Source organism: Rhea pennata, chromosome 5, assembly GCF_028389875.1.
Source record: "Rhea pennata isolate bPtePen1 chromosome 5, bPtePen1.pri, whole genome shotgun sequence".
Lineage (NCBI taxonomy): Eukaryota > Metazoa > Chordata > Aves > Rheiformes > Rheidae > Rhea > Rhea pennata.
The window spans coordinates 7,969,552-7,994,395 of NC_084667.1; the positions used below are offsets into that span (position 1 = coordinate 7,969,552).

The following is a 24,844-nucleotide window of genomic DNA, read 5'->3' on the forward strand; positions in this document are numbered from 1 at the left end:
TAGGACATTCTGAGAACCTACTACTAAGGTCCCAACTGATTAAACCTTTTAAACATTTCCAAGTCCCACAGGATTTCACATTCTCAGACACACAATTAAATATCTTACTGATCTTGAGCCTCTGCCTAAAACACCATCTCAGTGTATGCAAGCACAGGTCTGTACAATAAATTCTTCAGTGCAAAAATGTTAAAGAAGCTGTAAGAAGTGGCTAAGCGGAACTGAAAATAGTCAATCAGTAAAGTTTAATGGATGACTCAGTGACTGAACCAAAGGCCAATGACTTATGAAAAAATATTCTACGTTATTATAAAAGCATCTTTACTAAAGAACTTCTGAAAAGAAAATCAGGTATCTGCTGAGGCCATTAAACACATTATAGTACTGACACTGACAAGAACTCAGTAAAGTGTTCCCCAATCATTACATTTGTCCACTGAAGTATCCAGTGAAAACAGATAAAACAGGTCACATTACACAGGTAACCATTTAAAAAAGTCCACGTAAAAATAGCAACGCTATTAGTATCTGCTTTTTCCAGTCCTTTTTTTTTTTTTTTTTTTCTTTTTCTTTTTTCCCCTCCCCCCAAACATGTAGAGGACAAAGATCACTTGAATCATTTTTCAGTCTCATCCTCAGGTTCACTGTCTCCGCTATCACTATCTCTTCCTGGGTGTTCTGGCATTGTTCGGTGTTCATCCACTTCTGCCACTTTCAATTCTCCTTCCTTTATTACTTCTTCCTCTAACTTATTTTCTTCTTCTGTATCTTCCTGCATACTTTCTGATTCAACTTCTACTTCTGTCTCTTGAGTCGGAGTAGTTTCAGTTTCTTCAATCATGGCAGGTGGGGGCAGTAAACGCTAGATGATAAAAAAAATATGTATACACATATAAAAAACAAAACCAAAAAAAACCCTAAAACCATACATTCAGTTTTCAAAAATAATCAATCACACCTGAGTATCTACTCCTATTTTAGCTCAAACTGTTTCACCTTAAGATTTATGGTTTTGCATTTGAAAACAATTTAACAACAAAGACTTACTAGTTAGAAAGGCTAATCACTTGTGGTCACTTAACTCCTATAAAATTAAGGGCAAAAATAAGCATGGCACACACACTGGTCTCGTTAGATGTGTTTTATGTCTGAAGATAGAGTGATAAAAACCCCAGTACTTCCAACCCAATGAGATGCATTTCATTACCTCAAACAGCCGGACAAGTAATGGGGCTACGGTAAAGTCCTACTTCGAGCACTAGACGTACCACCTCCATAATCTTGCACATTACCATTTCAGACTCCTAGACAGAGTGGATTGCCCTTTTTAGGCCTGTCCTTACTAACTCATTTTAGTAAGTTACTTGAAAAGTCTTACAAAACATTTTGTGAACATTACCTGCATTTATACAAGTTTCACCCACAGCTCTAAGTATAGAGCAGCAGCAGTTCCAGGAACAAATAAGGCAATGCTTAAGACAGTTGTTGTATAAATTATTTTTACAGAAGTATTGTTAACATATACTTTGCTCACAATCAAAAAGTAGTTTGCAAGTTCAAAACATTACAAGCAGTAATGTTTGCTGTATTACAGACTAAGCAAAAAAATAACTGAAAGATCCAACGAGGAATACAGTGAGCTGAAGAGCATGATAAATCCTAAACAACTCCAGGCTGAACAGAAACGCTCATGCTTTTTGCAGCCTGATATGATTTAATGTCATGAAGGATATTTCTAAGGAATACTGTGAAGAGTTTTAATGACATGGTAGCGTGACGAAGCTCCAGCAGATCATGTTTAATTATGTTTTGCTTATAGGCAACTTGGTTTCACATGACAAATTAAGTATTTAATTGCACAGAATTTTATCTTCAGTTAGATTACATTAGTATTACAAATTTCTGACAAGAATGCAAAGTCTATGCAGCAATTATAACTACAGGCAAAGGTAGGAAAAGCAGTTTTACAGAATTCAAAATTATCATATTGGACCCTATAATCCATCTGCTCTTGAAAAAGCAGATTGTTTCAAAACCAGATATCCTTTAATTACAAAAATATATTTCTGATGTTTGAGACAAACTGACTTATTCTATGATGCACTTAACTGTAATAGTCACAAAGCACACTATGAATCTAAGAGCAGTGTAAATAAAAAAAATATCATGATGTACTAAACAGGGTAAAGGAAAAAACTCTTTTAATGCCTGTCCCCCCCCCCTTTTTTAATTGCTTTTTGGCTTCTCATGCAAGGAGAGTGTGACTCATTGCCACAGTAGGGAACCAGTAGTTGCACAATTTATTTTAGCTAGCAATAGATTTGGTTAGGATGTTAAAAGGAGTAATTAGGTATTAGCAAAAGTATGAGGTCCAGATTCAACTAAAGCCTCAAGCAAATACATCTTTTGTTACAATTTTGATGCTACTATCCAAAGCATTGCTGCCTAGTTAGGCAGGAGTTTAGAAGGACTAAATGTCACTGTCAAAAACTGCAGTGCCTAACAATTTAGGCACTTGAAAATTCTGCTTTTCAGGGCATGCAGACACTTCTCAGTTTTGACAGGCCTATATTTACAGGCTTTATTTACATCTGAATGTGGCCAACTGCACATTCCACCGAGTCATATGGAGCCCTCATAAGATATGCTCCGTGTGGTAGAGAGATCTGCAAGCTAATTAGACAAACCAGCTCCAGAAACTGTCTTACCAGGTGCATAGGACTACACTTCTAACGCAATCTAGTGTTACTTTTGACTAATTATGGAAAAAAAAAAAAAAAGTCAGAGGAAGTTGAAGTTTTAGTCCCTTTCTGTGCAGCTATAAGTTAACTAGAGCACTTCCCCAAATAGACACGAAGTATGTGCATACTTGGCAAAGGGCTGCTCTGAGTAGAGAAATGCTTCAAATTTCACTGAAGCTGTGTCTCCCAGTGAAAAAAAATGCAAGATTTATTGAGATAAGGAACATAGAAAGGTTTTGTGTCTGAAAGTCTGACATTCAGTTTAGGGAGGAGTTTTGGATTTTGATCTCTACTGCTTATGCTGTTCAAATATTAGATGAAACAGACATTGGAAGAAAGGAAGGAAGAGGACAGGACAGAGAAACATCCTTGTTTTAAAGAACAGAAACTAGGTCTCCCAGGCAAATGCCCTGGACAAATCTGTTCAAAGATAGTCCCATGCTCTCTCCACAGCCAGTTAATACTGAACAAAATAGTGTTCCCTTCTACATTCATTTTCTCCTCCTCTGGAAGTTTTTTTAGAAGAGCAAAAGCCAACAAGATAGTTTCACAAGTGAAACAATAGGTTGTAGACATTTAATTAAGTACTACAGACTGCAAACATGAAGTGAAAGGTGTTGCAACTGAGGGTAGGATTTAAGACCTCTCTCCCTTTGTGTTTATCATCAACTCACTCTACCCACCTACAGATTCGAGTATGCTGACTAAAGGCAGCTTCCCATTCAGCACACTATTTAAACCACTTTAAATCTCTGCTCACATACAGGATAAGTAATCCAAATGTTTCTATTCAGGGTTCTGAATTCTGCTCCAGGGATTTCTGCCATGAAAAAGTTAGGCATAGCATTTGAGAAAGTATCTACAAGTGCTTCTGTACCACACCATTCAGCATGGTTGCTGAACTAGTGCTCAAAAAAATTGCTCTAGAACAAAAATGCTACAGCTGCTAACAAGCTTGAGCACGGCGGTGAATTAACTTGGCTAAAATGGCTTCTAGATATGATCTGTTCTGCTACACACTGCTCTATTGCAATGCGTCATTACACCACAGATGCTGTAATGCTTGTAGCCTGAAACATAACAGACCAGTTTACCTCAAGTGTTGGACAGACTAATTCTTTAATGTTAATAATGATTTTCTGGACTCAGACAGAACTATGTCTAGCACTCAGCATTATGTTATTTTGGGGCCTTAATTGGGGCTTAAATTACTACAAGATGCTGCTCCTGCTACTTCAAGATTTTAGAGAGCTCAGTATGCTCACTCCCAGTCATAAAAACTTTTTGAATTTGAAAGTGAAATAAGAGGAACAGCCTCAAACAGTCTCTTAATTTTAGTTGCTTAGTAAAATCAGTTTTATTTTAGAAATTAGAAGGTCCTTACCTGTCGGTAGTGGCGCGTACTTTGTATCATGTGCATATACATGTTGTACACAAAGTTAGCCATTTGAGGCATGTTCTTAATAACATGTATTTGGTGAGGAGGCCTTTCTCCATTCTGTGGAAAAGAGTAGACATTCAGCAAGACAAAGCAACACAATGGCTATTCAAAGGCCGTTTAACTTTATTGGGAAACGCATATAAACCCCCAAAAATGAAAAAAAAATTTTTTTTTTGAAGAACAGCTAAATTCTTTTGCAAGATAGATGCAAGGACCACCTTTTTTTTTTTTTTTTTTTTTTTTCCCCCCAACATTAACTGTGATAGTGAAACGCAGTAAAGAAGTTTTCTATCCTCGGGAAGGGAAAAGGCTGGGTTTTGATACTTACTCCACAGAGTGCATTTTGGACTCAAGACTCATTTAACTAAAGGCGTAAATAGTTTAGGATCAAAATAGGACTTGGCCTACTTCTCTGCCACAATCGCGCTCCTTGCCTACAGCTGCACTCCGGGAGCATATGCTCTACATTCTTTGCTGCAGAGTGGACCAGTTTCAACAGGAGGGCTCCATCCCAGCCATATCAACAGCATGGTTATTAGTGTGCTAACCTAAAATACAGTAAGTGTGCTTTCAACTACTGAAGCACAAGGCTCTTCAAGACTCTTCTCCCAAAAGATTATGCAAAGGACTGGCTCCTCTGCTTTCACACTAGACAATGTTTTAAATAAAAGTACTCCAACTGTCCACACCCAAAAGACAACTTCAGCACATTTTCAGGTTGCAGCAGATACACTCTTCCATTTCTTACTTGACTGATTAGCATCATACTCATTATGAAACCTGTCCTTGAATGCTTAAATGTGACCTTTTACTACAGGTCTAGCTCAGTGTTACAAATTCATTTTATACCTATGCACTCAGCTCAACAACAAGCCTCTTCTGTGATTCTGGGCCCAATCTCAAAATTTTAATGGTTATTCTGAAATACTGCAAGTCAAATGCAGATTTACCTCTCTTAATGAGAGGCTATTTATGTTTTATAGAGAAACTGCACTACTTTGTTTCATAGCAAAATCAGTAATATCTAACACTGTAAAAGCTTACACATTTATCACAAAATAAAATCTTATGGAAAAGCAGGCACAACTGGACAGAATTACATTAGTAACTAAGTTTAGCAGGTGAGTGAGTGGGTAGAAATCAATCAAAAAGAGTTGGTGCATCATGGTAAAGGTTTATTGCAGGGACACAATTATCCAAGCACTGGTTTGTAAAGAGAGAACTCACCAGTCCCACTTCGTACAGCTCACTCGAAAAAAAAAAAAAAAAAAAAAAAAAGGCAGGCCACAAACACACCTATTACAGACAGCAAAACTCAGCGCAGATGTTCCTACCTGTCTTGTTGTTGGAAAATACTCTGTGGGAATTATATGGAGGTGAAGAGGTCTAGCTGTGAGCTGACTGAAAGCTGGAGTTAACTCAAAACAGTTCTGAAACAGTGATACCCTGGCAAAGATATAAAGCCCAAGTCTGGCTCTTGACATGGCAACAACTAGTCTTCGGACATCCCTTTGGAAAAACAAACAAACAAAAAATTAGCCATGTTCTTTCTCACTGATGATATAATTCAAATAAAAATAACTGGAAGTACACAGAAGTCTTAATTAAAGGAAATATACAGTAATTGCTAAAATACTACTACTTCCTCATTTTTTAAGAGAGGATTAATAATACCAAAATCATCCTTTACATTTTTCCTATATTCTAGAGGTAAAATTTTACATCAGCATTTCTATATCCTAAATGAGAAGAAATGAGTTCCATGACACAGATTTGACTACTGCTGAACAGACAAGGCTTCCCCCACCACAGAGCTGAAGTACAAACAGTTTAAACTACATATCACACCACAGATTATGCAAAGGGCACACAAAACAAATGTGTTTTACACAAAACAAATACCCCCCCCCCATTAAAGGGAAAAGTCTGAGAGAATTTCAAGCCTGTATCTGTCGAACAAGTATTACATTCCTATCGTTCTCAAAGGGTAGAACCAAGTTCAGCCTACCTGCAGTAATACAAACTAATTATAGTTTTCAGATAAGAGTCAATACTAAAGGATAAAGTGGTTGTGAAGAGACTACCAAGCAGGCAGCTATATATGGAATTAGGTTTGAGCTCTATTCCATAAATAACATTAAACTTTGTTTCTACTATATACTTGAACAGTTGAACACCTTTGTATAGCATATCTTAAACATCGTTCTGCTAAGGAAAATACGTAATTCCGTGACTTTACGCAACTATCTTTTTACATACCTAAGGTGGCCTACAGCTTTGGTGCGCACTAGTGAAAGGAGGATATAATCATTTTGTTGACCCTGAAATCTGTCTACAGTTGTCACCTAAAGAATCAAAAACAAACAAAACTCCCTGAAGTTAATCTTTTCCAATTCATTTAAAATGTGACATCAAGATTTTAACATCAACTTCAGATTCAGATTACAGTAAATGGGAAGAGAAAAGAGAATGCCTTGTTTCTGTTTCGGTTCTCTTCTAACCTGTGCCTGAAAAATCATCCTGTTCTCTTTAGAAGATGTTGGGAGGAACTTTTTTCTCTGACACAATATACACTGTCTTATGTTTTTATTCAATTCAGATAGCTATCAATGGAGAACTAATACCAAGACTTTACAAAGCCATCAATTTTATAATACAGGAATTTTAACCAACAAAATTAGCACCAGACTTTTACTTTTATTTCCTAAGATTCCTCATTTACATGTTTTATTAGATGGCCATTTGTACTCTGAGAGGATCTTTCTAAAGAAGGCTTTTTGGGGACAAAATAAATGACAGAACAAAGAGTTATTCTGTTCCAAGTAGCCTGTAGTCTACCAAACTTCTTTGATATAGCTCCTCTGCACGACAAATTACAAAGAAGCAAAAGTGACTGTACTACTCTATGACCATAGAAATCATACGGATAAAACCCTGCTGCTAACCAGGAAATACTTGCACAGAAAGCAGTGAATGTAATCAACTCAACTGTTTTATAACATGAACATTATGAAAAAAAAAAAACAACAAAATAAAACCACCTCAAAGACTCAGATATTTTCAGTCACCTTGTTTGGCCGTCTGATCAACGGATTATTTCCGCAGCGCTGATTAATGACATCACGGATCAGGTGTTTTTGTCCGTTGTATGTTGTCAGGATACTTATCTTGTCTGCAGGATAACCAAGCAGGCACATATACATGAAGAGTGCCACAACATATTCTGCTTCACCAAGATTCTTAGGTTTAAAAGAAAAAAAAAGGTTATTGGTCTTGTAAGGCTAGAATGAACAACACCTGAGACACTGTGCATTTAGAAGACGTATCGATACTGAAAGAAGTGTCTAAAAAAATGATGTTTCTTCACTCGCTTAAAAGTCGTTTTGAAAGAATAAAATAACCACAGGTAAGTTTGAGCAACTTAATTTTGATTCCTCTTCAAAGAATTGCTAAAAACCTCTACATCACTATTATTGTTAGTTACTGATTGCTACTTTCCAATACCTATTGAGAAACACTCAGTTTTGTTTCAATATAAGATTGAAAACTAAATATTAACAGTTCCTAAATATATTAACATTTACATTTTAAAATATTTAAACAATTGTAAATGTTAGTATATTGTAACATTACACATTAAATATTAAAATAGACTGTCTTAATATTAATTTATGTATACATTTCAGTCACACACTTACAGCTGTCTGCACAAAGGAACTGCCAACTGTACTACTACAGTATTTAACAGAGTCTAAGCAACATATTTCATTTTTTTCCCCTTCTTAAAGGTCATATACCAAAACAACATCTACTATGTGCACTCAAACTGTGGACTCATACTTTGTTAAAACGTACTAAAAACTGGTAGCTTACAGATACCTGTAAGATACTGATACTTACATGTAAAGGTTTAAAAAGTGCTTGACACTGATGTAACTTAGCTCCAAATAAGCATGCAAAAGTTTTAATTACTCACTCTCAAGTAAGTTCAAGGTAAAAGTGAGTTCAACTAGAACAGGTGAACTCATTTCAACTGTTAACTACAAAATAAACATCTGGATTATCAAATCCAGTAATTTCTCCTGCAGTCTATGCCTATCCAACTTCTAATTGATCACTTCTTTTTTTTTCTTTTTTTTTTTACATTTCACCACTTGTGCCAGTGATAAACAGCTCTCCAAGAACTATTAGAAAGTTTTGTCCACTTTCCAGTCTAAAGTTATTCATAGCCTGTTTAAATCCATTCTCCTTTGACAAAAATGATCTTTCAAGTTAAAAAAAGTTCTCATTCCTTGACATTTATACATTTATATAGGCATTCTTATCCTCATGCAGTCTTTGGTCGACTAGGCTGAACATACCCAACTCTCATTTCTCTTCTGAACTGGGCTCTGTATTACTTGAAAAAAAGCCATTGTTATGTAAAGCAGATACCTGTGGCAAAGCTATTCTACAAATTTTTTGTTTCCTTTAAGTCCATGAAAAGAACTGCCCAAATTCAGAAATAGATAAAAAACCAGACACACACAAATTGTGTCACCTACCTGTACAGTGCCACCAAATACCCTGCTAGTATGTTTCCACCCTCAAGATTACAGAAAAAAATGTGCAATGTATTAGAAAAATTTGCTCAGGAAAGTGCTACTGTAGTGATAAGGGTATTCTGTGCTCCTATCCCTGTGTGAGTGCTCTCAGTCTCCTTTGGCCCAGAACTGGCCTAAGTAATGCTCGTATTCTCAGTTACCAGATCCCTGTTGCTAAAGTACAAATTTCAGCTGTTGCAGAAGACAGCTGACACCTTATGTTGCATGTTACATTGTTATACCAAAACAACAAAACCCCAAAGTCTCCCCTCCAAATAACCCTTCCCCCTACCTAGAAATGAAATACAGCAGATTATGGATCACCACTGGTTAGCAGCATGCTAGTTCGTATTAGAGGACAAGGTTAGATGAACCCAAGCAAAACCTATGAATATCCTTCATATCTCTTAAAAACAGCCTAAATAACTCAATAATCTCCACAGTGGAAAAAAAGGCCATGAATGTTATCTTAAGTTGTATTTCTTGCTTTCCATAATATTAAACAGAACTTAAGATCTGAAGCCTGTATTTGTATTAAACTCATCGACTTGCACAAAGCTCCTGTCTCTCAACACTTCTGAAACACAAACTAGTAATTTAGGCAACAAATTTGGTTTTTAATCACTGTTTTAAAACAATATTTTGGTATTTACCTACAGTCATTGTCTGTGTCTTTCAGACACACTTCTTAGAGCACTTTTTGATTCTTTTATGAATGGGCTTTTCCGCATCATTACATATAGATCAAAACAGTGACACTTCCAACTGATTTTCATTTTCAACATTCAAAACTGATTACAAGAAGGAGTAACTATGTTTATTCATGACTAACTTTACCTGAAAATCTGAGTTAGATAGTTTACAGTATTTTCATAGTCTGTCTTCATTGCAGATTTAATAAGGCATATCCAGATTAAATAAAGTATACATTTAATATTTCTCTTACCTGATAAAAGTAAGGATTGGGTTCAGATTCTCCCACACCATTGAAGTCTTCTACGTTTATTAGCTGGAAGTCATATAAAAACCCAGCATTGGCTGTTCTAAACTCTGGTAGAAGCTGCACATGAGGCAGATTACCCAGATTCTTGTAACGCCAATTGTAGAGGTTACACAAACTGTCCAAAAAACACAAATACAAACCCAAACAGTTAAAAGTGGGTTAAGTCATTCAAAGCAGTTCAGATACAAGTATCTCCTCCCACATGAATGCTTCTGTAGGTTTTCTTCATTTATATATGTAAATGCTACCTAGCAATCATTTTTTAAGTTTTGATTTTTTTTTTGTTCTGTTTCACAGAAAACTCCAGATTTCACTTTTCTCTGGAAAGCACAGAAATCGAATTCTTCACATCCTCTTACTACCATAACTGCAGTCTGAACTGAATTCTCCTTTCTCGCACATCGTGGATATGGAAAGCATATTCTCCTATAAAGGACTTCCTCTAAAATTGTGCTGTTTTGGATCTAATAATGACAACATGTTCCAAATAAAAGATGCTTTGGGGAATGAAGACTATTGAATTTGAAAATGATACAGGTTCGAAGGGGCTTTTGGGGCCACTTGGTCCAACTCCCTCACTCCAAGCAGGGCTAACTTAGATCTGAGCCTCGTACAGTCCAGTTTTCTGCATCTCCATGGATGGAGATTCCACAACCTTTTTAGACAACGTGTTCCAGTGTTTGATTATCCTCACTGATAGTGTCTAACAGAACTGATGCCACAGTGGAGGTGCTCTGTAGCTGTGTTAGTACATTGTTAAGCCTAAGTTAAACAAGTGCTGATGAAAAGTATACAATAACTGCATAGACTTCGGCCAGCTCAGAACAAGAGGTCTGCCTGCAAATCACAAAAAAGCATCCCATTGATGTAAGAGATGCAGCACTGCTCTGCAGTACTGTTCTGCTTATCAGCTCTATCTTAAAGAGTAGAAATTTTGTGAGGGAATCGACTAGGCATTTTCCCGGGTAACAAAACATAAGGGGTATTAATGCTTCTTTACAGGAAGGAAGTAATAAGGAAAAAGGATTTTTCCTGCTGGCCTATTTAAAGCCCCTTACTACAACAGGAAACTGATTTTCTTGTTTTTTGTATTGCCATGTATTAACATGAAAAGTGTAGGGAAACGGTCAAAATCTACATAATTTGAATCATCTTTGAGAATTATAGGGAGAGTAACACAACCAAAATGCCTTAGTCAAAAGCAAGTAACAATATGCAGACCAGATAAAGTAGTAGATACTACATGAGGAAGCTCTGTATGACCAAAATAGAGAAGGCAAAGTGTAACAAGGAACAGAAAAAAATCCTTGATCAAGAGACTGCTTGCACCGAAGTGTAGGAATTCTTTTGTCCTCTTATCTCTAAGAAAATACCTGAAGAAGTTGCAAAACAGTAGATGACAAAATTAACTTCATTTATCATCATACTCAAACACAATAATTTGCACTTTTAAATCATACTTAAAATAACTGTTGTCCATGTGGCTACAAAATAATATTCTGCTAGCCCTTATATTTCTTAAACGAAAAAATAAAGTTCTCCATTCTACTTTGTGTCTTAAAAAATAAAATACTAGGAGTTAAAAAGCAAACAAAGTAGTAAGATTTTATTTCTTTTCTTTCGCTTTATTTTTCCTTGTTAACATGACAGGACAAATATGCACTTTACCCAATAAAGAGTTTTATATAACAAATAAATTTGACATCTAAATTACCACACTGAAATTATAAATACAAGAATAAAAAAGTAAAAGCTGTATCTTTTACTATGGAGAAGTAGTATTTATTATAATATACAGAAAACATTAGGCACTTGTATGGACAACGATGAATGCCTCCAATCAAGCAGAACTCACGCTCTGCTAAAATGCTATTAGAAAAACATCTTTCCTCTTTACCTAAAGGTCTCTAATTATATGAGAGCAGTGTTCATTGCTATATATTGGTGTGCATTTTACTGACTGTAAGAGGAATATCAAATCTTGGTTTAGCCTTGTATGTATTAAATATATTGATTTAGAAAGGGAATCTTCTGAAAAAGAAACTCAGTTGTAAACAAAAAAACAATCCCCCCAAAAGAAAAAAGCCCTAACACCACCAAACTTTGAAAGGATATTAAAAACGCTTCAAATGTTATCATCTTTGAATCACTCATGCAGTAGCGGAGTACTGCCATATGAGAAAAAATAAGTAGTTTTGCTGAAATACTATCAAATTAAAACTAATCTGCCTTCCTAGTCTCCACTGGAAAAAAAGGAAGAAAAAGTAGACATGTCATTTTCTCCATCTTACCTTGCTCTTGCTCTTCCCTGTGCATCCAAATCAACAGTTGGCACTCCCACACGAACAAATCGTGTAAAAAGGGACTGCTCCATGTTGGAGTATTTTTGAAAAGCCATGTTCTTAATGACTGGTGGCAATTGATGATGGTCACCAATCATAATCCACCGCTTCAAGCGGCTAAATCCATCCTGTGGATTCTAAAATTAAAAAAAAATAAAATAAAAATTATATAACTGTTAAAATATAATCAAGGCACTCTATTACAACACATTAACAGTCAGATTTGCTGTCTTTTAAGTTCTAAGATTCAAAATTTGTTCTTAAGCTACACTGATTTGCAATCACTTTAAAGATGAACATTGGGTTTTTTCTAATCTCTCTACTGCCAGGTAGGCAGTAAGGGCCTACTGGATTTGTTACATAGAGCAGAAGTGTTGTAACACTAAATTTAAAGACTGCCAAAAAGCAAAATCGACAGCCTGGAGTAAGGTACGCTTGTGTCTTCATGCACAGTAAGAGTTAAATACCTAATCTTTTACAGACCAGCTTGCATAACAGGCCACCTAAACTACACCCTATGCCCCCTTACCTTTCAGACAGTTAGGAACATCTAACTAAGCAGCAGGAAGAAATCTCCTTCTATTTTAGGATCCACTAAAATTTGAATTCTGTTCTAGAGATTAGAATCAGGATTCATTAAGCCAGCAGGACAGAAAAGAACTGAACCCACTTCATGGTACTATTGAAACTGCTAGTCAGTTTTACTGACTGCCTGCACGTCAACTTCTGTTACTACAGCTGAAAGGTTGGCGTGCAGATCCAGACTGGCCCAACATTTCATTCACAGAAGTGAAACAGTTTAGTTCATGCTGATCTGAAATAACAAATATTACTTTACCTTTTCAGAGTAAATGTAAATGGGTGGTATGCACTACTGAGATAATTAAAAGCAATTAAAAGTGTCATTTGAGCCACAAATGCATGTGCAGCATTTTAATGTTTTAATTATCATAAGTTTTAATTACTTATGAAATAGCCTAGCTCTTAAAAGGAGGAAGTAATACATCTCTAGCACAAGTTGCTAAAACGTCAGATTTGAGCCAATCTTCCACCAGAGGCACAATAAATTTCAAGACAGACTGTATGAACATGTTGACTTTAGAACAATCAGAATAAATGTTTTCAGAGCAAGATACCCAAACTTTCACTACAGCAAGCACTGAGATTCTATTACAACGATCCCTTAGGTTACAAGGGTAGGGAACTATTTATCCCTCCACAATCACAGAGCTATTTCTACCTGGCTTTTTAAAGGCTGTGCTATAGATAGCTCTCCTGCCTTACCAGTTTCCTTCTTTCCCTCCCTGCCTTACCAGTGCTTTTCCAGCTGCAATACTTCCATTTGACTGTATCTCATCCAGATTCCCTTTTTATCTGCCAGTTACTGGTTTGCCAGGTACAGTACATGCTGCAGTTGATTTCAGGCTAAGCATCTCCAAATTAGCTAGGCAAAAGATGCATAATTATTGGCCAAAAGCAGACAAAGGAGCACTGGTAACCATTTCTTCTATTTATATAACCTGGAAAAACAGTTAGTATGTCTCTTCTCTACTTGGCACCAGCCTTCATGAGAGTTGTAAGCACTTGGTATATCTCTAGCTCAGTTAATTTTGACTTCAACTGATCAACAACACAGGTAGATAAGATGAGGCAACGCAACTATATAGTTCTTCCATTATTGGGAAACAAGGTTAAAACAATTATTTCATAATAACTAACAAGTGTAGCAACATTTTAAATTAGCAATAATTTAATAATTCCTATTAAACAAAAAGTGGAGGTAACAAAGCCATGATCTAGTCTACACCACTATCTTGAACTTCATTTTCATAATGAAGTGCTTGATAATACCACTATTTAGTCAATTAAAGGTAACAGATTTAGAACATATTAGCTGATTCCATAATATTATACACATAGAATAAAAAACTAATGAAGAACAATGGGAAAGTTCTTACTGTCCATTCATATAAATGGGAAATATCAGTTTTACATTATTTGCTGCAGAAGACATTCTCCTCTTCGTGTTGTATACTGTTGAACAATACACACTTTCAATTACAACTTTTTGCAGAAAGTTTATAATTCAATTCTAACCTGCAGCAGGAGAGGTATAAATGTTTCTATCTCCAGAATTTGAGCAGACTCTTCCATTAAGATGTTGTCATACTGAGAAAGAAAGAGTAAAGAAATGTCTGTCAATCAAGTAATACAAGTTACTGCTGTTAATCAGCCTGTCAAAAGAAGGCATCAATTACTCCATTAGGTAATCATAGATTTTCAATGGGTGGGACAGTTACAGTAGGATTTTACTTTATAGGCAGAGCAACAGGATACTAAAATCACTTTCAGAGAGCAAAATTCCACTACATCAATGGCAAATCTATCTGTACCAATCAAGGCTTATCTGCAGAAGCAATCCATGCCTGAATTGCATTATAGGTATCTCATACACCATAACCTTTCCTCAAGAGAAAAGCTTCCTGCCATGGGACAAACTAAATTGGTGGAGTTGCACTAGATCACTTGCACTTCTGTGATCCAGCAAGTGTACTTCAGGAGGTAAATAATACTGAAAAAAGTTGGTAAGCTGGGACAGTTTGTTTTGCACACAAGTCTGCAGTAAATAAATAACGATTAGATAACCCACAGTGTGAAGAGAACACTGCATCACAGATCTGTTTCTCAAAGTATCTATTTTTCAGGTAAGCAATGTTATGAAGGCCATTTCTCCGAGTTACGCCTTTATTTTATTACTCAATCATATCACTGCAGTTCATCATCTAACACAGCAGCAAGCATTTCAGTATATACTATATCTTGAAAGTAACCCTCAACTTTTACATATGCAAATAGAAATTAAATTATTCTTCAATAAAATTACAAAATTACATACTAGTCAAAAGCAAAACTCAAAATAATCTAGTTGTCTACCTTTAGGACAGATAAAAAGTTTATATAAGGAAAAAAAAATCAGTTTTATATCATTAGCATCATTATTACCTTGAAACCTAATTCAACCAAGTCATGTCGTTTCAGAGCAGCGTGAGTACAAGTCATGGCAATAATTTTTGCTTCTTTCACCAAGAGGTATTTGGATCTATCCAGGCCACTGCGGAGAAGTTCAAATGCTCTGAATTCCTAAGAGAAAGAAAAGAAAACCTTGAATTTTAGAGTTACTGCTTTTAAGAATTATTCACTCAGAAACCATCTGGGGTAACCTTCTTAAGATAATTAGGCAAGAAAATTATGAAGGTATATGTTATTAACACTCTCATGGGAGGAATTTTCTTTAAGCTAAACCTGGAGACAACAGTATTTCAAAAAACAGTGTTTTAAAAGTACACTCATGAATTCTGCAACCTGTGTGTGTACCTAAATTTGAAGAAAATTACCCAGTTGTTTCTGAGGACTGTTTCCTCCCTGCCCCAACAATCCTGCTTTACCACATATTCTCTTGTTCTCAACTTGTTTACTGTATCAGAACATGACACTGAATTTTACTATAAGATCAATAGTTAATATGATCCCCAAATGATTCCCAGATCACCTTTACACTAATTTTTAAAAGCCCCTTCAAGCAATTCTACAGAAGATGTAAGACAATCAGCTTATGTTACTATTAGGTTATCTGATTAAAGGCAATTTAATGTGAACACAAAGACCTAGTGGGGCTCAGAGGAGCAGCGATAGGTGTAAGAACTCTAATATCCTTAGCAAGTGAAAAAGGAGCTCACTGAATGGCTCCTTCCTAAGATCACAGTAGATCAATTACAGACTACTGTCCCTGGCATAAAACAGGACAAAAACAATCAACAGGGAAACTCTCACCTTAATGACTTGCAAGCTAAAAGGGATGGCTGCTTATAGGTGTATACTACTTACTACAGATGGAGGGGAATGAGAATTCTGGGATGGGATTAGATGGATTCAGTTACTTCCAACAGCCACATGCTTTACCTCAAGTTGAGCGAATATTTTCTTAATATGTCTGAAACACCCTTCAGCAATTTCCATATCTTCTTCATAGGATTTGCCTTTGAAAATTGGCTGAGGAGCATTTGCAAAATACTGGTGAAAAGGAAAGAAACTGGAGACATCTGTAACATCTGGAAGCTTTCCACCTTTAACTTTCACTTTACTGATATATTCCTCCCAACGAGACATTACCTACAGTAAAGAAAAATGTCGTATTGAAATTTTTTAAAATATAATGAAGAAAATAATTGAATAGATGTTGCACACATATGCATTTCTTCAATTCAGAATAGCTTTATGAAACTAATGTAAATTAAATAAAAATTATGAAACACTTAGAAGGTCAAATCATAAAATATGCATTTTTATCACTAAAGCAAGGCACGTTTAAATTACCATTTGATCCTGCATTGGGAAGACACTTTTGAAGCATATCTCTTCATTGTTTCTACTTAAAATATATTGGTTTGAATTGCAAATTGGATTCCTTTAGGAAGAAACGGAACCAGCAGATGTACTTTAGTATCTTCTACACCTAACGACAATTTAATGCATAGAACCACACCTGAGCTAGCCCAAAGTAACCTCTGTAAAAACGTATAGAGAGAGCATAGGCATCTGGTCCTCAGTACCACTCTAGGTCTGCTACTCATTTGAGACACAATGCTCACTAATGCAGATAAAAAGCAACTGAAAAGTACATGAACGGTCATGAGGGTCATACAGAAATTCAGAATTCCAATTTCATGCTAGCATCTAGCACCATAGAAGCTTTCTAGCAGGAATAAGCAGCTGCTCGAAACCCTGTCAAAAACATAAGGCAGCCCACAGCTTCTCTTATTTGAAGGGGAAACTCCCAGTTAGAAACTTTGCCAACAATCATAAAAAGCAGGAATGCTAGCCTTCCAGCTCATGAGTCATCAAGGCAGGATTTAAAACAATAGGAATACAAATAAGTATTACTATAATTATAGCTTTAGTTGTTATTGTATTTTGAACCACCAAAGAAATTTTACTTATTTATTTTAGAAATTCACTCCCATTTTTACATCTTTTATAACTTACAGAGATTGAATAACTCAGTATAAGTATTTCAGCCCTTACTTGGTATAAGAAGAAGTGGCCAGCTGTTTCACAAGTGTAAGAAACATCTCCTGGGACTCCAAGACTCTCTTGCAATCGCCCAACTTCTCGCAGAAGTTCAAGTCTTCGAGCGAGGACATAATTAACTCTTCCATACCTACAGAATGGATAAAATGTAACACTTCATTAAATTCAAAATAGTTTCTCTAAACATCACAACAGAAGATCACACAAACACACACAACTACCCAGTTTCAAAAAAAATGAGAATTTCCTACCTGCAGACTACTTCTATCTAAATGTGGCCTAATAATTTTAAAAAAACATGCAAGAACTATTACCCTAGAAAAAGTCTGGTTGTGTTGCTTCACCAAGAACTTAATAATAACTATTTTAATATTTCTCATAACATACTTGTAAAGCAGAAAAGAGTTATTTCTATAAGGTTGGAAACTATGCCATACTGTATCTCATAGAAGCATATACAAATTACACAAGTCTATGGACCATGATAAATGGAACGTATACCCCAACTTTCAGTACCATAAGGCTAATTATCTTTGTCAATATATAAAATGCCTTGCAATAATGCTTAGCTGGTCTTATTAGACAAGTCTTGCACAGCTGCCTACTGAAAACTCTTTTTACCCCTTTATAATCACTTTCCCTTATTCATGCACTCTCTTACATAGAAGCAGTATGGGAGGGGGAGGAAAAAAAAACAACAGAACAGTTTTTGAAAAAGAAAAAAAAAGGTATAGATGGTTGAAAGAGATGAGAGAGAAGCAGAACACTTTTAAAAATACGTAGGTAAATAAAAGCTTAAATGGATAAAGTTTAAATTTCAAGTTCATATTAAACTTACTATTCATCAAATATTCTTTCTGCATAGTAAAAAGGACAATCTGGGAATCATACTGTGCTCTATTGTCTTATTTACAAAAGTTAGAGTAGTTAAAGCTGGAGATTTTAATTCAGTAAGACATAACTGAACATGATATTGTTTTAAAACTGGAGAAAACAAGTTCCTTCTGCAGGAGCTATGACATTTAAGACTCCTGGAATTTTGGATAGTTTTTTTTTCTTCAACAAATGTAATCCAATTACAACTGACTGCAACCAGTTTATTTCCATGCTTCCAAGTTTTTTCTTATTCCTCACAATTCAAATCATATGCCCTGTTTTATTTATTCATTCAAGGCTAAAAAATTATTTTTTTAGCTGTGATTCCTTTTACAGTTCTTAAATGACAGTACCAGCTTGATCAGCTCCTCTTTCCACCTTATGTCCTTACATTATCCTCTTCCACTTTGCCAGCAAAGGGAGCAAAAAAGGAACAAGAGGCTTGCAAGTAATAAGAATTCTTTGGGCAGTAATACTGCCCTTTCTAAAGCAGCCTGACACAGAAAAGCAGGCATTTAGAAGGAACTAAAACCAGAGACAAATAGGAAATAAGCTTTTCTTCTTAAAAAAGTACAGTCCATCTTTAAATATATTCCTCATCACACATCTCTCCCTTCATAACTGCCAGAACTCGCAGCACTTTGCAGTAATGTCCTGTAGGTCTGAAGTTACTTTGAGAAAGAATGACAATAGATAATGGAGAGTCTCTCAAAAAAACAACTTTTAATAATTAGCATTAGTGTTCAAGGAATATAATAAATTTCAGATACTACTAAATAAGTATCAGTCATCACATTACTTCATTAAGATTTTGACTGTTAAATTTCTGGAGTAATTACATTATGTCAAAGCATTTAAATTTGAAAAGAAAAAACCTAAGCATTCCTTTTGCTAAATAAAACTCAACTACATACATTTGGATAATTTCCAGCAGCTATGATATAATTTTTACTGCAGCTTCTAAAAGTCAAGGTATTGCTATAATAATCCTGTACTGGACAGTCCATTTATTTGCAATGCATGACCCTTACACCTGCTTCCATTTATGAATGTGTGTAATCCTACTGGCATCAACTGCACTAACATGTAACATAAAACATATTACAAGAACTTGTTCTTTGCACTGATATAAGCTTGAAAGTTTTCCTTATTATTCTTCAAAATGTGTTATTTACCAATGACATAGAAACAATTTTGTATTAAGACATTTTAACTATAAAACGGACCGAGTAATATGCAATGTTCTGAAGAACTATTAGCAGAAGGATTCATTTCACTTTTAAATTTATGTACGCAATATTCGCATGCCAATAAAAGCGACAACATATTTACACAAAAATTTAACTGCAAAAATGTAAATATTCAACTTACTCTCATAAAACAAATCAACTCTATAAAATGCATAATTGCCAAACATATAGTAAAATCTTTTTTTTTTTTTTTCAAATGGTTGAGTTTGTCAGCTGTCTGATTTTGCTTTGGATTATCAAGAGAGCAGATAGTGTGTATACTAAATAAAGTAAATTACCTAACCTTACGCTGCAAATAAGGGCAGTCAGCATTACCTGGACTCAGTTATATGAGAAAAGTAAAACTTGCCACGGACAGCTCCTTGTTCTTTTACATGGCAGGTAGAAGGGATTCAGCACACACTTCATCTGCAATGCTTGCACAAACCAGTTTATCATTAGCACCTCCTTCTTGCTCACCTGCTGAAATCTTTCTCTGTCTCCAATTCCTCTTCACCATGACCCAGACGCAGGAGGTGGCGCTCATCAATGTCTAGAGCCATGATTTTCTCAAACAGCTGGTTCAGAGCCTAAAGATTGACAAGAACAGGACAAAGTAGTTTTTACAAGTTCAGAGGCTCTTGTAGGGAAAATCGAAGATTTATTGGTGATCCAGCTAGTATAGATGCCTATTTTGGTAATAACTGAAGCCAAAGCAAACATGAAGGTAACACTGAAACTAGACCTCTTAATCCTGATAAAGGGGAAAAATCAGCCTACCGAAAGGGTTGTCTTTACATACTTTATACAGCAATTAAAAATTTTTTTTAATCATCTGATTTAATTAAAAAAATAATAGTTTATACAGCTATTAGTTTAGAAAACACATATTTTGTTAGATGACTTCGAATCTATTTCGCCCATTTGGCTTTCATTGTAGTCACATCAAAAGAGTGCTATCTGGTATTGGCAGCTGCCATATCTCCACGTCAAACAGATAAAAGAATTTTGCCCACATAAACTTCTCAAAGTGTGCCATAGCACACAGCAGAGTATCACATTTAGTTATGTCTTACTCATGACTTAAACACTTCAATTCTCTACCAGTTTAATATCAACTGCCCAATTTCCAAGAATTTGCCAAGATATTTTTCAAAGAGTAAGTAGTTAGCATCGGCACAGCAAGTTATGGAACTTTAAGGAGAAATCTGAGTAAGCGTCACCTGTGCTTCTACTCAAATGGAAGTCATGCAAATACATTCAAGCAAAGTGTCAAAAGTATAGGGAATGAATGCTGCTGATAGATAGTGTTTATTTCCTCAAGTACAGTTTCAAGTTAATGTGCTCATATAGCTTTTGTCTGGTGGAAACAGTTTCCTACCTACCTCAAAAATTAATTCTTTACTTTTCTGCCTAACAGACAGAACCCTTTCAACCCTTTCTTTCAACTCTACTACCTCTTACTCAGCCTTGACCCACTGTAGCCTGGTGTATACTATTCCAGGTTGTAGCTCATTACCCAAAGGAATGGAGCAAGCCCCATTAGCCATTCTCTGGTAGACAGTGAGAGTTCCTATTCTCACTCCGAAGGACAACAATTAAATGTTTTCCAAGTGATATATTCAGTTAAAATACCTGATAAAGGACAGGCAACTTAGGAAGACTGGGAAATAGATATGCCTAGTTTACCAGAAAAAAGTTGAGTTTACAAACAAATCCTTCTAAAGCAGATGCCGCTACAGAATAGGAATCTTTAAGACATTTTTCTATTTTAGAGGTCTTTCAGAATTAGCAGCTAGTCTTTGTCTCTTGTGAAAGAGAAGTATCCAGCTGAAGATGATGTGCTACCTTTTATGTCTTCACTTGGAAGGATAAAGCACAGAGCTACCAGAGACCCAGGCAGCTAGTTAGCAAAAATCCAGTCTGGCACGCGTGTGGTCAATGTGTAACTGAGAACCTTGCTGACACATATTCAAAATACTTTCTAACTTCCATCCCCTAACAGCTAAATATAACAGAAACATTTGATAAATATCTCAGAACTACAAACTTGAAATTCAAAAATGTGATCTCACATTACAAAGCTGGTATATAAACTGCATACAAATCAGTTCAGGTTTTCATGGTTAGAAACAACCGCAACCATATTCAGTATCTATTACTCTTGATTTTAACTACAGGAAATTTTTTTAAATGGCTCTTACTTTACCTGATTAGAGTGGGTAACTATAAGGGTTCGCTGTTCCGGAAAATTATGATAAAGATTGGATATTATCTGGACTGCTACATCAGTTTTTCCAGTACCAGGTGGACCCACTACCTAAAAAAACAAATCAAAACAAAGACAATAGTATAGTTCTCCCACACCCCCTCCATAATTTATGAGACTATGGCACAGCCCAGAAATACTGCTTGTTGGGAAAAAGAGCAAACTGACAAGACACAGACATTCAGCATCAATGACAAAAACCTTACGTTCCACCTACCATTACTAGCTAGCTTCTGGGAACTTAAACAAATGCAATATACTGTGAAAAACTTAGTCTGGTGCTAATGCAGAGTCCTGTATAAGAGGAATACTGTTGGCCAGCATACCGAGTGCTCTTCTCTGTTTTGCAATCCAAAGACAGAAACCATAAAAAAGACTTCCTCAGCGGAAAAGGGAAAAAAAAATCTGTTTAACTTCATGGCAAGATGGGAAATGGTAACAAGTTGTTGAAAAAGAGTAACAGAGGCAAATATAAAATAACAAGCTCCAGTTTCTTCATTTACTCAAAAATCTAGAACTGGCCATAGAGAATACCTATGGTTGATGTTTTTATAGATTCAATTACACCAACAATATTACGAAATTTTACACCTAAAGCGTTTTAAAAGTATTATAATTCACCTCAAAGTTTTTTTGCACAGTATTAAGCAATATATAATATTATATATAATATATATTATATAATTATATATATAATATATATTATATAATTATATATATAATATATAATATTATATATATAATATATAATTTCATATATCTACATATAAAATTACAAATTGCAGGTGATTTAGTCCAAAAATCAGACACACATCCTCAAAAAACTAATTTTTTTTGACCTATCAGACTCCCATTCTCTGACCACTTAAAAAAAATTATTAAAGAATGTGTTTTCAGTAGAAAACTCAAACTATATATTGACTATTTATGTAAGATGACAGAATATCAGACAGCTGATATTATCAGGAATATACTTCAGGAATATAATAATGAAGATACTTTCTCCTTTAAAGCCCTCCAAAATGTTCTGTTTGCATTAAATATAACGCATTATGCTTGCATTAGAAAGTTGTTATTACTACTTCAACAAAGATTAAATGATATTAATGAACAGAACAAAACGCCATTTTAAAAACTAGATGAAAACAAAAAACTATTACCTAGAGCCTTCCCCAGTATTTGGTGTGTTAATTATATATTACAAAATGATAATGTAAGATTTTAATCTCCCAGTCACCTTTTCTGTTGACAAGAATACTAATACCAAATGATACTTCTATATACTGGTGTAGGTATTCTTAGACAAACACTGCAATTATTTAAAACTCAGCAGTTCAAATCATTGGCCTCATTCCTAAAAAGAAACCAAAAAACAAACAAAATACCCCACCTTCTACAAACCCTCCAATGTTGTTAAAGATGCAATTTTAAAACATCTATCACTGTGGCATTTTTATGGCATTAAAAAAGCACTTTAATATCTAAATAGACCTTAAAGCTCTGGAAAGTTCAGCTATGCTCTACTGAAAAACACTCCATTCTCAAGAAGACAGTTAAGAAATCAGGTAACCTTTACACATATTTACAATATAACTGATTCCAGCAGATTAGTCAGACAGAGAAAAAAAAAAGAAAAACAATGCTACTAAAGTTGTAGTGGAAAGCCTGTAATTACTGAGACATAGGATACAATTATACAAAGATCAGATATGTCTTTGAGGTATGATTTTGTGAAAAGGAAGGGTGTTGAGCCTTTCTGTGTTGATTTTTCATGTTTTGAACAATTAATAAGAGCATGCACCCTTAGAGAGGCTGCAAGGAGGACATATTCACTGAATATACCTTACAACAGGATCATATAAGGACTTACGGCATAGATTCCTTAAAAATATGCTTACCATAGTCAGCCCAGGTTGCATTCCTGCACGTATAGCTTCAATCTGAGTATGGGTAAATTGAATAGTATTGCTGTAATACAGCAAAACAAAATCAGAAAATTCACAGATTTTGTCAATGGTAAAGCCACTATTTTAACAGGTTTGATTTAAACGACAAAGCTGTGTATTTCTCAGAAATACATGCTTAAAATTTATATATATTAGACTATCATTGCAACTGATAATGTAACATTTTTATAAACATGACAATCTTGCAATTTCTAAGCAAAACAGTAGATTAGTGTTCACTTAACAAAATCATCCCATCTAAAAGGATGTCTTTAATTGGTTAGTACTTGCTGAGAATGCAGCAAGTGAGTGTAAAATTACATAGTTATAATTCTCCTTTTCCATGTTGGAGTAATATATCAGCATGTTGAAATATCAAGTTAAGTGACATCACTAGGTTACTTGGATATACAGAAAATGGAATGACAGATCTATCAATATGTAAACATTTGTTGCATTCTGACAAGCGATCAAAACTTAAATAAGACATTCTGACCAAGAAAAAGCGCTTGTAGACCTGCCATTCTTCAAGCAATGAAAGCTCTACCAAGGCCATCCCTAACACACAAAGTACATATCTCAGGCACTTCTTTCAAGTAGGAACAGACACAAGCTAAAATATTTGAACTGTATCAAGGAAATTTTGTAAATAATAGACTGACTCTTTAAGCAAATTAATTCCAATGCTATGATTTGCAATTAGTAAAGGTATTTATAAAAAGTCTTGGTAGAAATATCTACTTGTAATTATTATCAATAACACTAAAATAGTATTTCTAAGTGAGAACAGCACTTATTTGCACTGATAAACTGTTGGGCAAATCTACTAGCCAGGGAAAGTGAAATAACTTTCCAAAGAACCACTGCCTTTTACCAAGGCTTTCTTAACAAAAATTAGCCCCCAAACCCACGTACTTTCATTACCTCATTTGAACCTCTCATCTACAAAGATATCTCTCTAAACATTTCTTCATTTCTCCATGGACCAATGCTTAATAGGTGCATTTCTCCTTCCCTGACAAAGTCACACTCTTGTGGATATCTTAACTAGGAGTTGATGTTGGACCTCTTCAGCTTTAAAAGCTCTGCTAGCCATTTGTTGCATGCAGAATGGGATATGTATGCATAGTCACAGGTAACTTAGTGCTCTGATGCTACACAGTATTTTACATTTTCAATTAGCTTGAAAATGCCAATTGAAAATTGGCCTGAAATAAATCATTGAAAACAAACTGAAGTTTTTAATGTGCTTATTTTCAGTGGTATATAAAAGATTCTTCAAACTTCTAGTATTATGAATAAGTATTTTACATACATCTAAAAATA

At 35.1% G+C, this 24,844-nt stretch overlaps 1 protein-coding gene across 2 annotated transcripts in view; it reads right to left on the minus strand.

Moving 5' to 3' along the window:
- Window positions 1-222: 222 nt before the first annotated feature.
- The window catches only part of AQR (aquarius intron-binding spliceosomal factor), a 60,759-nt gene continuing 36,137 nt past the window's right edge, over window positions 223-24,844 (minus strand). Inside the window, exons 22-35 of one of the 2 annotated variants that reach the window (XM_062576819.1) lie at window positions 23,471-23,540; window positions 21,513-21,623; window positions 19,784-19,893; window positions 17,193-17,328; window positions 16,071-16,280; window positions 15,114-15,251; window positions 14,208-14,279; window positions 12,060-12,247; window positions 9,712-9,883; window positions 7,251-7,421; window positions 6,442-6,527; window positions 5,517-5,691; window positions 4,126-4,239; window positions 223-862 (exon numbers count right to left, since the gene is read on the minus strand). In XM_062576819.1, coding sequence (XP_062432803.1) covers window positions 617-862; window positions 4,126-4,239; window positions 5,517-5,691; window positions 6,442-6,527; window positions 7,251-7,421; window positions 9,712-9,883; window positions 12,060-12,247; window positions 14,208-14,279; window positions 15,114-15,251; window positions 16,071-16,280; window positions 17,193-17,328; window positions 19,784-19,893; window positions 21,513-21,623; window positions 23,471-23,540 — 1,999 coding nt within the window. In that variant the 3' untranslated portion in view covers window positions 223-616. Of the gene's footprint in view, window positions 863-4,125; window positions 4,240-5,516; window positions 5,692-6,441; window positions 6,528-7,250; window positions 7,422-9,711; window positions 9,884-12,059; window positions 12,248-14,207; window positions 14,280-15,113; window positions 15,252-16,070; window positions 16,281-17,192; window positions 17,329-19,783; window positions 19,894-21,512; window positions 21,624-23,470; window positions 23,541-24,844 lie in introns of those variants that run through there. The other variant, XM_062576820.1, reaches the window with a different exon arrangement.